The sequence below is a fragment of the Nerophis ophidion genome, linkage group LG15, assembly GCF_033978795.1.
Source record: "Nerophis ophidion isolate RoL-2023_Sa linkage group LG15, RoL_Noph_v1.0, whole genome shotgun sequence".
NCBI classification, from domain to species: Eukaryota; Metazoa; Chordata; class Actinopteri; order Syngnathiformes; family Syngnathidae; genus Nerophis; species Nerophis ophidion.
In genome coordinates, this window is record NC_084625.1 from 24,611,684 (window position 1) to 24,623,991 (window position 12,308).

Genomic DNA, 12,308 nt, shown 5'->3' on the forward strand with positions numbered 1-12,308 from the left:
ATGCCCCGTTGTGGGAATATTTCAGCTTCAAGTTGGATGGGCAATATGAGCCCATCAACACGGACAAACAAGCAAGAATGACAACGATGGTTAACAATTTGACAATGAGAAGTCTATATTTTAAATGGTTTCTTGCATTAACATATATTAAATTATACTCACTGTATAGTGTTCATCAATTTTTTCTTCAGTTAAAGCACCTAATGTAGACACACCCTCTGTCTGTCTGCACAAAACCAAATATTTCTTTGAGGCATTTTCATACCAGAACATTGAATGACAGTTTAAAAGTAACATGCCTTCCTTCACTGGTTTATGCATTTAATGAATAAAATATAAAAATCACAAATTGAACCACAATGGCAATTTTGGAGAAGAAAATCGCAAATAGGTTTTTGTCAAAATCGTGCAGCTTTACTTTTAGGATAAGGAACTTCGATTGCTTATAATTGAAACCACAATTTTTTGGGCATTTGCACGTCTGGTTTTGTTTAAAAAAAAAAAAAAAAAAAATCAGTTCTTTGACTCCCATGGTTGTGATCTGTTTGAAAGAAACATCCTTCTGATCTTCTTCATGGTAAAACTTTTAAAAGAGTATCAAGACAAAAAGCCAGTTCTTGCTTCACAGTGGTTTTCTCACATTGAGTGGTATAAAAAAACACTCATCTAATAGCAAAGTTTACATTTTTGTGCAGCTCCAAAAGCTAAGATATTTTTTAAAAATCTGCATCAAAGCCATAACATAAAAAAAAAAAAAGGCACTGACATCAGGTTTTAAACTTTTTTTCCCCGCAAATGTCACCAGTATTATATTTACAAAGTTAAAACTACCAAAAGATAGACAAGCCATTGTACATGTTGCTGTTTTTATAGAAAAGTGTGTGGACATAATCTGTCCCCTTTAAAAATAAAAATAAAAAAATGCTGTATTACAAAGCATAAAAGGACACACTAACCTGTACTAAGTAGTTGTGTAAAGAAAACATGGTGGTGCAAAAAAAAAAAAAAAAGTAATCGAACAATGTACACCCACCCTGAAAAAAAAAAAGAATCTAATTACAGTTAGAATTTTTACATGACCATGTAAACAGTGCCTCCTCTTGGCAGTTATGTACAGTGACTATTTAAAATTATTCTGTTGGTAACAGGGTCTACTCCATCTTTGACCTCAAAGTGGTTGTCAGGCTCAACATTAACGCTCGAGTGGAAACCGTTGGGGTTGTATTCGTATTGGTTGACGCTCGGAGGCATGGACCAGGCCGGGGGCATGGCAGCTTGGCCGGGCATCCAGGGGGGGTAACCTGCACCACCTCCGTTGGTGCTGCCCATGGAGGCCAGATAGAAGGACAAATTCTGGGGGGTGGTCGTCTTAAAGGCTGTGTCCACCATGGGGTGAGTGTAGCGCTCCTTCACAGGTGGTCTTTGGCTCTCAGGTGGGTACTGGAAGGCAAGAGAAGAAGTAGAAGTCAGATTAATATTTATGTCTTCTTTCTTGTTTAAATGTTACGTCTCGCCTTTAAGGTCTGAACCAAACTATAGTTAGACCTCCATTATGGACGTGTTGTTTTTTGTCCAAGCCATTGCTTCTCTGTTATGAGCAAACAGGAAATTAGACAGGACAACTGCTAATAAATGTGCTTACAGGTGGACCGTGGTTGACTAAAGCGGAGCGGCGACCCTTGTTGGCATAACGTTCTGACACCCAGCTGTCCTTCTGGTGCCTCCTCAGCTTCATGCGTCTGTTTTGGAACCAAGTCTTCACCTGTTCAAGCGAGAAGAATATAAAATGAGACAGTTCTTTTGTAGTCCCAATACATGCACACCTCTCACCTGTTTGTAAGTAAGCTCTGTCAGCTCAGCCAGGGTCTTCATCTCGGCCGGGGTGAGGTATCTCTGCACGCTGAAGCGCTGGACCAAAGCGTTCATCTGGCTTTCCGAAAAGGCCGCGCGCACCTTGCATTTGGGCTTCTCGCTGGGAGTGCCTCCTTTCTTCGGGGTGGCTAAGGGAACTTGTACGGGGAAGGTGTCACAACTCGGATTACCAATGTTGGTGTAAGACGATGGCTCCCCCATGAGCGAACTGGAAACATCTCCGGCGTCCGGACTCCCGCTGTCTGCCTCGTCGCTGAGTTCTTTCTTTGCCCATTTGGTGGGGTCTGCCTGCGGGAGACTTCCCTCTCGGTTGCAACCGAAACTCCATGAATCTGAAAGTTAGGATACCATAACATATAATGATTCTTACAATGCTATTGCAGCTATTAAAATCACAAAATCCATAAACACTTTATAGGGCTTAATTGGCCCTAATATGCAAAACCAACTTTTCCTACCTGTTGTACCTCTTTTGTGTATTTGGGATCACCATGGGTCATGAAAATGTGAACTAAAACCATGGAGGCATGGCGGAGATATCTTGCCTTCTTCCAAACTTGTTACAAAAATGAGCCGTTTGGAATTTCAGACTTTAGTGGGATATTTTGCCTTAAGTTACCTCAGCAAATATCTCCATGTATGCAATGGACAGTCAGAAAGCGGCTTGAAGATGTCTGTAAATCATAGTCCATGCACCGTTTTGACCAAAGCGCCACTATTACATGTTATGTAGACAAGAAAGTTATTGAAACGCAGGAGTTTAAAAAAAAGTTGTAAAATGATCCCTTTAAGTGGATGTATATGAAATCGGTAAGTAAACCTTACATTTCATTTCAAATTCTTGGATAGACTATTCCACTTATAAGTGATTCTTGATTAAACAATTGTTGCAATATGATAAAATCTTAAAGCAGGTTACAAATGTTCTTCTTGGCTGTTGACTATGATATACATGTAGCTAGTAAGCGTGTGGGTGGCCTAAAACTTTTTTTTTTATAGTTTTATATCTTTTCAATATTTTTATTTAAAAGTTAACTGATTTTTAAATTACAATTAAAGAACAATAAATTAAATTTGAATTAAAAATAATATGTTTTTTCATTGAATCTTGAACATTTTTAACTGCTTTACAATCGGTAAGAATAAGAATTTGCTATGGATGTGAATCTAATTTTTGAGCACCCCTAATATGAGACATGTACAGCTTTCAGAGAAATGTGTTAATCAAAACCAGGGATGCTACAAACAAATCGATTGTTGCTTCAATTAATCGTTTAATTTATTTTTTAAAAATTCAGAAAATTAGTGCCCGACAAAATACGTGGACAGTTTTAGACACATTTTTCTTCTTATAAATGCACTTAACATTGAAATGGCACTTTTAAAATGCGTGCATTGATTTAGAAAAATAAATAAATGCTGCAATAGAGCGTGCATGAGAGTCGTGGTGTGCAGCGGAAATGGCGGATATTTTTTTATTTAATATTTTAATTAATGCACACATGTTGAAAGTGCAACTACAGTGAGTATGCGGAAAAAGGAAAAAAATATGTTTACGGCAAGCTGAAACATCTAACATACATAAAATATTTATATACTATGACCGCTTATATAATTAATCTAACTGATTAGTGTATTAGTGACTATTAAATTATATGATAGTTGCGGCCCTAATCAAAACGACTGTAAGGATGATTAAAAATATACGATGCCTAGAGATAGGCTAAAGCACACCCCCGCGAACTCGAAAGGGACAAGCAGTAGAAAATGGATTGATGGATGGATAACCGAGTCTAAACTAGTCATAAAAATGTCAGTCAAATATTGTATATGTCAGGGGTCGCCAACCTTTTTGAAACCAAAAGCTACTTCTAGGGTACTGATTAATGCGAAGGGCTACCAGTTTGATACACACTTAAATAAATTGCCAGAAATAACCAATTTGCTCAATTAACCTACCTTTAATGATTAAATATATATATATATATATATATATATATAAAACGGGTATTTCTGTCTGTCATTCCTTGATACCGAATTACATGTCAAACTACTTCCTTAATGACCACCATAACCACAACACCAGGGGGAGCTCCACAAACCACGTTAAACCCAGATTCCGATATAACAAAGGTCTTAACTCATTCTCTTTCTATGCCACTTCAATGTGGAATGCACTCCCAACAGGTATAAAAGTAAGTGCATCTCTATCCTCTTTCAAAACCGCTCTAAAACAACACCTCCAGGCAACTTCAACACTTTACTAATACCCTCCTCCATTCACATCCCATCTCCCCGGATTATAAATAACTCAAATGTACTTCTAATGTATATACTCGTTCTTATGCTATCTGAACTCACTATGTTTTCTGCTGGCTGTACATATCCTACTAAATAAGACACACTGTTTCAATGTCCACATTCCTCTGTTGATGCAATTGTTGATGACTGAAGTTCTGATATCAACCAAAGCTCCTCATCCCACCCCCCGTATTGTAAATAATGTAAATAATTCAATGTACATACTATGATGATTAACTTGTGTGAAGACTGTATTATGTTGATAGTATATATTTGTACCATGAATTGATTAACGTGGACCCCGACTTAAACAAGTTGAAAACTTATTCTGGTGTTACCATTTAGTTGTCAATTGTACGGAATATGTACTGAACTGTGCAATCTACTAATAAAAGTATCAATCAATCAAAAAAAAAAGTCGTACATTTTTTTTCCTTTTACGTAAGGCTTTTTGTAGAGAATAAATGATGAAAAAAACACTTAATTGAACGGTTTAAAAGAGGAGAAAACAGGAAAAAAATTAAAAATAAATTTTGAAACATAGTTTATCTTCAAATTCAACTCTTTAAAATTCAAAATTCAACTGAATAAAAGAAGAGAAAAACTAGCTAATTTGAATCTTTTTGAAAAAATTAAAAACAGAATTTATGAAACATCATTAGTAATTTTTCCTGATTAAGATTCATTTTAGAATTTTGATGACATGTTTTAAAAAAGTTAAAATCCAATCAGCATTTTGTTAGGGTGCCCATTACGTCGATCGCGATCGACTGGTCGATCTCGGAGTGTGTGTCAGTCGATCTCAAGCCAGGCATTAAAAACGATACATAAAAATGAGCAATCATCAATCATACCAAGACTTCACTTTCGTCAGTTGTTTGACATTCTCGGCACCCGAGGATCTTGTGAGATGACGCTGGCTGCTGCGAGCTCATATTTAAGAAAAAAATCACTAACAGGGCGGACGCAGAGAAACACATTTTATTTCTAGAGACTCCGTACTTACTGTCAAAACTCTAAAGACCGACTGCACAGTTCCTGTCTTCACCATAAAAGACCTGCTTCATCCTGCCTGTGCTAACAAAATAAGAGTCTCAGAAAGCTAGCGTGCACAAGCTAGCAAGCTACGGAATTTGATGCCAATGTATTTCTCCCCCGCCCTCAGCGACCGCTTTTTCACTCGCTTGCCCACCCGCACACTCACCTGCTGCCAGACATTAAAGGGCCACACACATATGCTACTCGTTTAAAAACGAGTATGCAAGTTGGACAAATGAGATGCCAAATCCAACCACTTTCATGTGGTATTGGACAGAAAGGAGGACTTTTTTTTCCCTCCATTTGAAAATGCGGACGTTATCAGCACCACTGTCTAATTCCAATCAATGCAAGTCATCAGAATCAAATACACCAACTTATATTCTTGTCTTCATGAAAGAATCTATGTGTGTTAAACATGCTTGTATTATCATTAAACACCATTAACTTGTTAACAAAAATGTCTCTTTCATAAATAAATAAATATAAATTATAAATAGGAATGAGGTAGATCTCCTCGACTTGGTCAATTGAAAAGTAGCTCGCCTGCAGAAAAAGTGTTAGCGCCCCTGGTTTAAGCTATATTTCTAAGAAAGACAAATCATTATTTCTTCTAGATTTTCCAGAACAAAAATGTTAAAAGAAATTCAAAAGACTTTAAAATAAGATTTAAATTTGATTCTAAAGATTTTCTAGATTTAACAGAATAATTTTTTTGAATTTTAATCATAAGTTTGAAGAAATATTTCACAAATATTCTTCGTTAAAAAAACAGAAGCTAAAATGAAGAATTCAATTATAATGTATTTATTACTCTTTACAATAAAAAAATTAATTTACTTGAACATTAATTTAAATGTTCAGGAAAGAAGAGGAAGGAATTTAAAAGGTAAAAAGGTATATGTGTTTAAAAATCCTAAAATCATTTTTAAGGTTGTATTTTTTCTAAAAAATTGCCTTTCTGAAAGTTATAAGAACCAAAGTAAAAAAGATAAATGCATTTATTTAAACAAGTTTAGACCATGTCTTTAAAATATTTTCTTGGATTTTCAAATTCTATGAGTTTTGTCTCTTAGAATTAAAAATGTTGAGCAGAGCGAGACCAGCTTGCTAGTAAATAAATACAATTTAAAAAATAGAGGCAGCTCACTGATAAGTGCTGCTATTTGAGCTATTTTTAGAACAGGCCAGGGGGCGACTCATCTGGTCCTTACGGGCTACCTGGTGCCCGCGGGCACCGCGTGGGTGACACCTGGTCTATGCTATGTTGAATGCCACTGCACTGCTGCAGTTCCACATCACGTCGATAGATGTCGTCCACGGTCCAGTTTAGAGAAGTTCCCCAAAAAGCTCCGCCAAATAACACTAAAATGTACAATCCTTGTTGTCAAACCTGTGAAAACGCCAGTTGAGTGTCGGTGCGAGCCGCAGCTGTGCTAACATACCCGGCGATGCGTGAGCTTCTGAGTCACTGGTGGAGTCGCTCCCCGCCCTCCTGCCCTCCTCCACCGGCGTATCACACGCAGCTCGGTGGGGTCCAGCCAGGAGGAGGCGGCTCGCTTGGCTTTCCCCGAAGTAGACGACCGCGGAGCTCTGGTAGTGGCAATGGCCGTTGGCGACGTGTTGCTCCGGACTGTGAGGCGGAGACTCTTCGCGGGCCCTGGCACCTGCGGCGTAGTAGACCTGCGTCATCCCGGGGGAAAAGTTGGTGTATTCGGCGGGGGCGGCGTCGCTCCAGCCGGGGTGGTTCTGTTCGGGTCCGGGCTGGTAGACGAGGCCGTAGGCATAAGCGTGGAAGGACGGGTTGTAATTGTAGCTTCTCTGTGTTTTCCAGTCTGCCATTTTTTCTTAGTTCAATTTTTAAAAGAATGTTTAAAAAGTTTAAATATCTCAAATCCCCGACCCAGCTTGCAAGGCCAAACCACTTTCGTAAATCGCGCCACCTTGTTGGCTGCTGGTTTTAAGGAGGTGCCTCGGTGGTGGACAGGTGTGGAGGCGGGTGTTGAAATTCCAACCAATCAGCTGCCTTCATCTTTCACGGACGCTCTCTCATTGGCTCACCCCTTCACAAGGTAAAGTAGTTCAACATGAAACTGATCTAACACTTTACAGTCACATACTATGTTTGTAATTTATAATCTCGAGATCTTTTAAAAAAAAATCAAAGATAATAAGACAATTACATATTTAATTCTAAAAATAAATTCAATTTTACCTGCTTATTCTCCATCCATCCATTTCCTACCGCTTATTCCCTTTTGGGGTCGCGGGGGGCACTGGTGCTTATCTCAGCTACAATCGGGCGGAAGGCGGAGTAAACCCTGGACAAATCGCCACCTCATCGCAGGGCCAACACAGATAGACAGACAACATTCACACACTAGGGCCAATTTAGTGTTGCCAATCAACCTATCCCCAGGTGCATGTCTTTGGAAGTGGGAGGAAGCCGGAGTACCCGGAGGGAACCCACGCATTCAAATTATATATAAAAAATAATAATTACATACACATTATGTTATAATTCAGGCAGCACGGTGGAAGAGGGGTTTGTGCGTCTGCCTCACAATACGAAGGTCCTGAGTTGTCCTGGGTTCAATCCCGGGCTCGGGATCTTTCTGTGTGGAGTTGTCATGTTCTCCCCGTTCCCTCCGGGTACTCTGGCTTACTCCCACCTCCAAAGACATGCACCTGAGGATAGGTTGATTGGCAACACTGACTTGGCCCTGGTGTGTGAATGTGAGTGTGAATGTTGTCTGTCTGTGTTGGCCCTGCGATGATGTAACGACTTGTCCAGGGTGTACGCCGCCTTCCGCCCGATTGTAGCTGAGATAGGCACCAGCGCCCCCCGCAACCCCAAAGGGAATAAGCGGTAGAAAATGGATGGGTTATAATTCATTAGAAATGTTTCTGACTGTTTTTCCTTTTCAATTACATTTTACACTACACCTAATTCTTAAAATGACTTTATTGCAGTGGTTTCACAAAATTATACAATGTTGTGCTTCTGTTTTTTTTTTTAATAAACAATAATTACAGCAAATAACATTTTTAAAAATAAATAAATGAAGAGAAAACTTTTATACATAAAGGGAGGAATACATAAAAGTGAAAATAATAATAATTTAGAAGAAACAATCAATCAGTTCGCAGCTCAATGTGAAGCGACTGGGATGAGAATCAGCACCTCCGAGACCGAGTCCATTGTTCTCGCTGAGGCAAGGGTGGAGTGCCATCTCCGAGTTGGGGAAAATATCTTACCCCATGTGGAGGAGTTCAAGTACCTGGGAGTCTTGTTCACGAGTGGGGGAAGAGTGGATTGTGAGATCGACAGGCGGATCGGCGCGGTGACTTCAGTAATGCGGACGCTGTATCGATCCGTTATGGTGAAGAAGGAGCTGAGCCGGAAGGCAAAGCTCTCAATTTACCGGTCTAGCTACGTTCCCATCCTCATCTATGATCATGAGCTTTGGGTTATGACCGAAAGGACAAGATCACGGGTACAAGCGGCCAAAATGAGTTTCCTCTGCACGGTGACAGGGCTCTCCCTTAGAGATAGGGTGAAAAGCTCTGTCATCCAGGAGGAGCTAAAAGGAAAGCCGCTGCTCCTCCACATCGAGAAGAGCCAGATGAGGTGGTTGCCACCCGAACGCCTGCCTATGGAGGCCACGGGGAAGACACGTTGGGAAGACTATGTCTCCCGGCTGGCCTGGGAACGCCTCGGGAGAGGGAAGTCTGGGCTTCTCTGATTAGGCTGCTGCTCCCGCGACCCAACCTCGGATAAGCAGAAGAAAATGGATGGATGGATAGAAGAAACAAACTCTCATCTCGACATACATCCATACATAAAGAAAACCATTTGTAAGGTATGTAATGTCATGCTCATTACTTCATTAATAAGTTATGTAAGTGGGAATGTTGTCTGTCTATCTGTGTTGGCCCTGTGATAAGTGGAGACTTGTCCAGGGTGTACTTCGCCTTCCGCCCAAATGCAGCTGAGACCCCCGAGACCCCAAAAAAGGACAAGCAGTAGAAAATGGATGGGATGGAAGTAGAGATGGCGAGAATTTTCTTTAGCAATTGGGCAGATTATTTTGCTGATTCTCAGTAATATATACCATGTTTTATTGCACAATACATAAGATGAAAATAAAACATGATTTTTAGGCCTACACTCTGTTTTGCGATGTTTTGAGGTGGACAACTGACCTTTGACCTCCTCCACAGCAAAAAAAAGTATTTTGGTCTGTTAAGATACGCTTTCAAGTTCTTTATGATTCAAGATACATAATTTTTCCCCTCAAATACCAGCTGTAGCGCCTTCAAATATCCCTAAAGACACTACAGTAATACTCTGATTTGAGAACCAGTGCAATCGATGATCAATTTGATGAAATGTCTGGTTTATGTTCTTTTCCCACCTAGAAATTGTATTTCCTAGAGCTTTTAATGTATGCATTTTAAGTGTGTGAGCTCCTTTACTGTTGTTGTCTAAGTAGAAATAGCAGTTCTAAGCATCTTTCCTTTTCATGAGTCAGTTCAACACAAATAACACCGCCCCACTTTGAACTTGTTGACACAAAGTGCAAATGAAGATAGACCTCATTTGCACTTCCTTTTCTTAAAGATGATTTAGATTAGGCGGTACGTTTCCATCAAAGTTGATGTTTGTGTTGCTCTTGGCTTGGTGCTATTGACGTGGTAATGATTCATTTAGAGGTGACGTGATGAGCCTGATGGCCCCATCAGCGTTTTAGAATCTGTGACTAGACAGAATGTGTTTGTGTGTGATTGACATTAGCATTGTAATGTGCTCAGAAGAGTCCTTTGTCTCAAACCATCTTGAAGTTTTTAAAAGATTGCATTTTCTGCTACTTCTAACTTTACTAATTCAAGCAAGAAACGTATAAGAACATGCTCAATGGTTTGGTTTAAAATATTTGGAACAACACTGCATCATACTAACAAAGTTTTGTTTTGATGACTTAAATCAGTTTTCATTGTGTTTTTTTTATAATTTAAATTCTCTGGGATTTTAGGGCATGGGACCATTTGGGTATCATACAATACATTTTAACAATAAACAAAAAACTAACACAGGAGGATCAAAGCAGTCTTTTTATGAAATTAAAGTCAAAATAGAAACCAGTTGTAAAATTAGATGAGGAAAAAAAAGAAAACTATGTTATTTTCTAAAAAGTATTATGATAAACAAACAAAAAAAAGTAATATGATTCCAGTTGTTTGAATAAGGTTGGGAAAACATTAGGACATTGTGGGAATAAAGTTCAAATTTAATGGGAATAAAGTCATGATATTATGAAAAAACACAAGTTTAAATGTTTGGCAAAAGCAACTGCAACTAAAATAAATAAAACATTTTTTTATGAGAAATGATAATAAGAGAAAAAAGTCCCATATTATGTAATATTATGAGAGAATTATGTAATTTTGAACGTCCATCCATCCATTTTCTACCGCTTGTCCCGTTTGGGGTCTTGCGGGTTCGCTGGATCCTATCTCAGCTATAAAGTTTAAATATATAAAGCACTTAAATAATATTATGTGAAACTAACTGGCTTGTAATGTTTCAATGTTTTTATGTTTGTTTTCATTGTGTTTTTTTTAGGATTTAAATTCTCAGGGATGTCCAAAGTTCAGCAGACAGCCATTTGAGGATCATTGTAACAATGCAATTAAAATAGAAAGCTTAATAAAAGGGAACTCACCAGTAATTTCATAAGAATGAAGTCGTAATGTTAACAAAAAAAAGTTGAAATCTTAAGAGAAAACATATTGTCATAAAGTCATAACTTTCTGAGGAAATTAATGTCATTTTGGAAGTATAAATATCCATCGATCAGTTTTCTACTGCTTGTACTTCTTGGGGTATACCAATAAGTTGTTTGGTAGCTAATATCATGAGTAACAAATACAACAAAATAATACATTTGTACTCTTTTGATTATTATGGTTGAGAAGAAGTAAGGATATTTTGGGAAAACAATCCAAGTAGTATGGGAAAAAATAATATCATGATAAAAACATTTTTCACATATTGCATTTTGAAAAAACAACCAAAAAATGGAAAAAAACAACAGTATTTTTTTTTAATAAGAAAAGACTCACAATAATAAGGGAAACAAGTTTAAATGTTATGACTTAAAAGTTTGCAAAGGTACAACCGTAATATTATGAGGAAAACATTTAATTTTAAAAGTATATAGTTAAAATACTAAAGGAATAACATAATATAATATAAGAAACAAACAAACAGAGAATAACCCGACTACAAATAATAAAGTTGCATTTTTTGCTTTAAATAGGCTGGGGAAAAGTCAAAGTCTGCCATTTAACTTATATCACAAAATTGAGATACAGGCAGTTTATTCTTGAAAATAGAAATACTGTATAATTTCTCAGTATTTCTACATGATTTACAAAGTCCTTTGATTTTTCTGTAGGCCCTCAGTGGAAACTTCTTTAGACACTCTGATTTACCTTCTGCTTTTTTGTGTGCAAAACATGAGACTCCCTCCACTTTAAAAAATAACTTTTAGAACATTTTAAAAACATTTGCTATTTTTACTTTCTCGATTAGATCTTAGCTGTGTACCTTTTTATCATACTTGAGTAAAATTTCTGCACGCTTTGCTTTTACATGAGTAGAATGTCTTAGCACTCTTTCACATAAACACTTGATTGATTGATTCAAACTTTTATTAGTAGATTGCACAGTACAGTAAATATTCCGTACAATTGACCACTAAATAGTAACACGTTTTTCAACTTGTTTAAGTCAGGGTCCACATAAATCAATTCATGGTAAAACACATAAATATTATAAATCATGATGATATGGTTGACAAAACTTTGTATTCAGAGGAATAAAAAAAAAAAGTGCATACATAATTAAAATCTGATGAAAATGTAAAATTGTTTTTTTATTATTATTGAAAAACAAACAGCTTCACGGTGGAAGAGGGGTCAATGCGTCTGCCTCACAATACGAAGGTCCTGAGTAGTCCTGGGTTCAATCCCAGGCCCGGGATCTTTCTGTGTGGAGTTTGCATGTTCTCCCCGTGAATGCGAGGGGTTCC

At 37.8% G+C, this 12,308-nt stretch overlaps 1 protein-coding gene across 1 annotated transcript; it reads right to left on the reverse strand.

Moving 5' to 3' along the window:
- Positions 1-274: 274 nt before the first annotated feature.
- Positions 275-7,194, reverse strand: nanog (nanog homeobox). Its single transcript, XM_061921902.1, has 4 exons — positions 6,657-7,194; positions 1,831-2,204; positions 1,643-1,762; positions 275-1,440 (listed from the first exon to the last, which is right to left on the reverse strand). The coding sequence occupies exons 1-4, from the start codon at positions 7,051-7,053 to the stop codon at positions 1,108-1,110; spliced, it is 1,224 nt and encodes a 407-aa protein (XP_061777886.1). The 5' UTR covers positions 7,054-7,194; the 3' UTR covers positions 275-1,107.
- Between the last annotated feature and the right edge of the window lie 5,114 nt (positions 7,195-12,308).

Excerpts from the sequence above, each read along its gene's own strand:
- nanog (XM_061921902.1), bottom strand. The coding sequence starts at position 7,053 with ATGGCAGACTGGAAAACACAGAGAAGCTACAATTACAACCCGTCCTTC. Across the intron at positions 2,205-6,656 it reads AGAAGCTCACGCATCGCCGG|ATTCATGGAGTTTCGGTTGC; the intron begins GTATGTTAGCAC and ends CCTAACTTTCAG. Across the intron at positions 1,441-1,642 it reads TAGTCAACCACGGTCCACCT|TACCCACCTGAGAGCCAAAG; the intron begins GTAAGCACATTT and ends CTTGCCTTCCAG.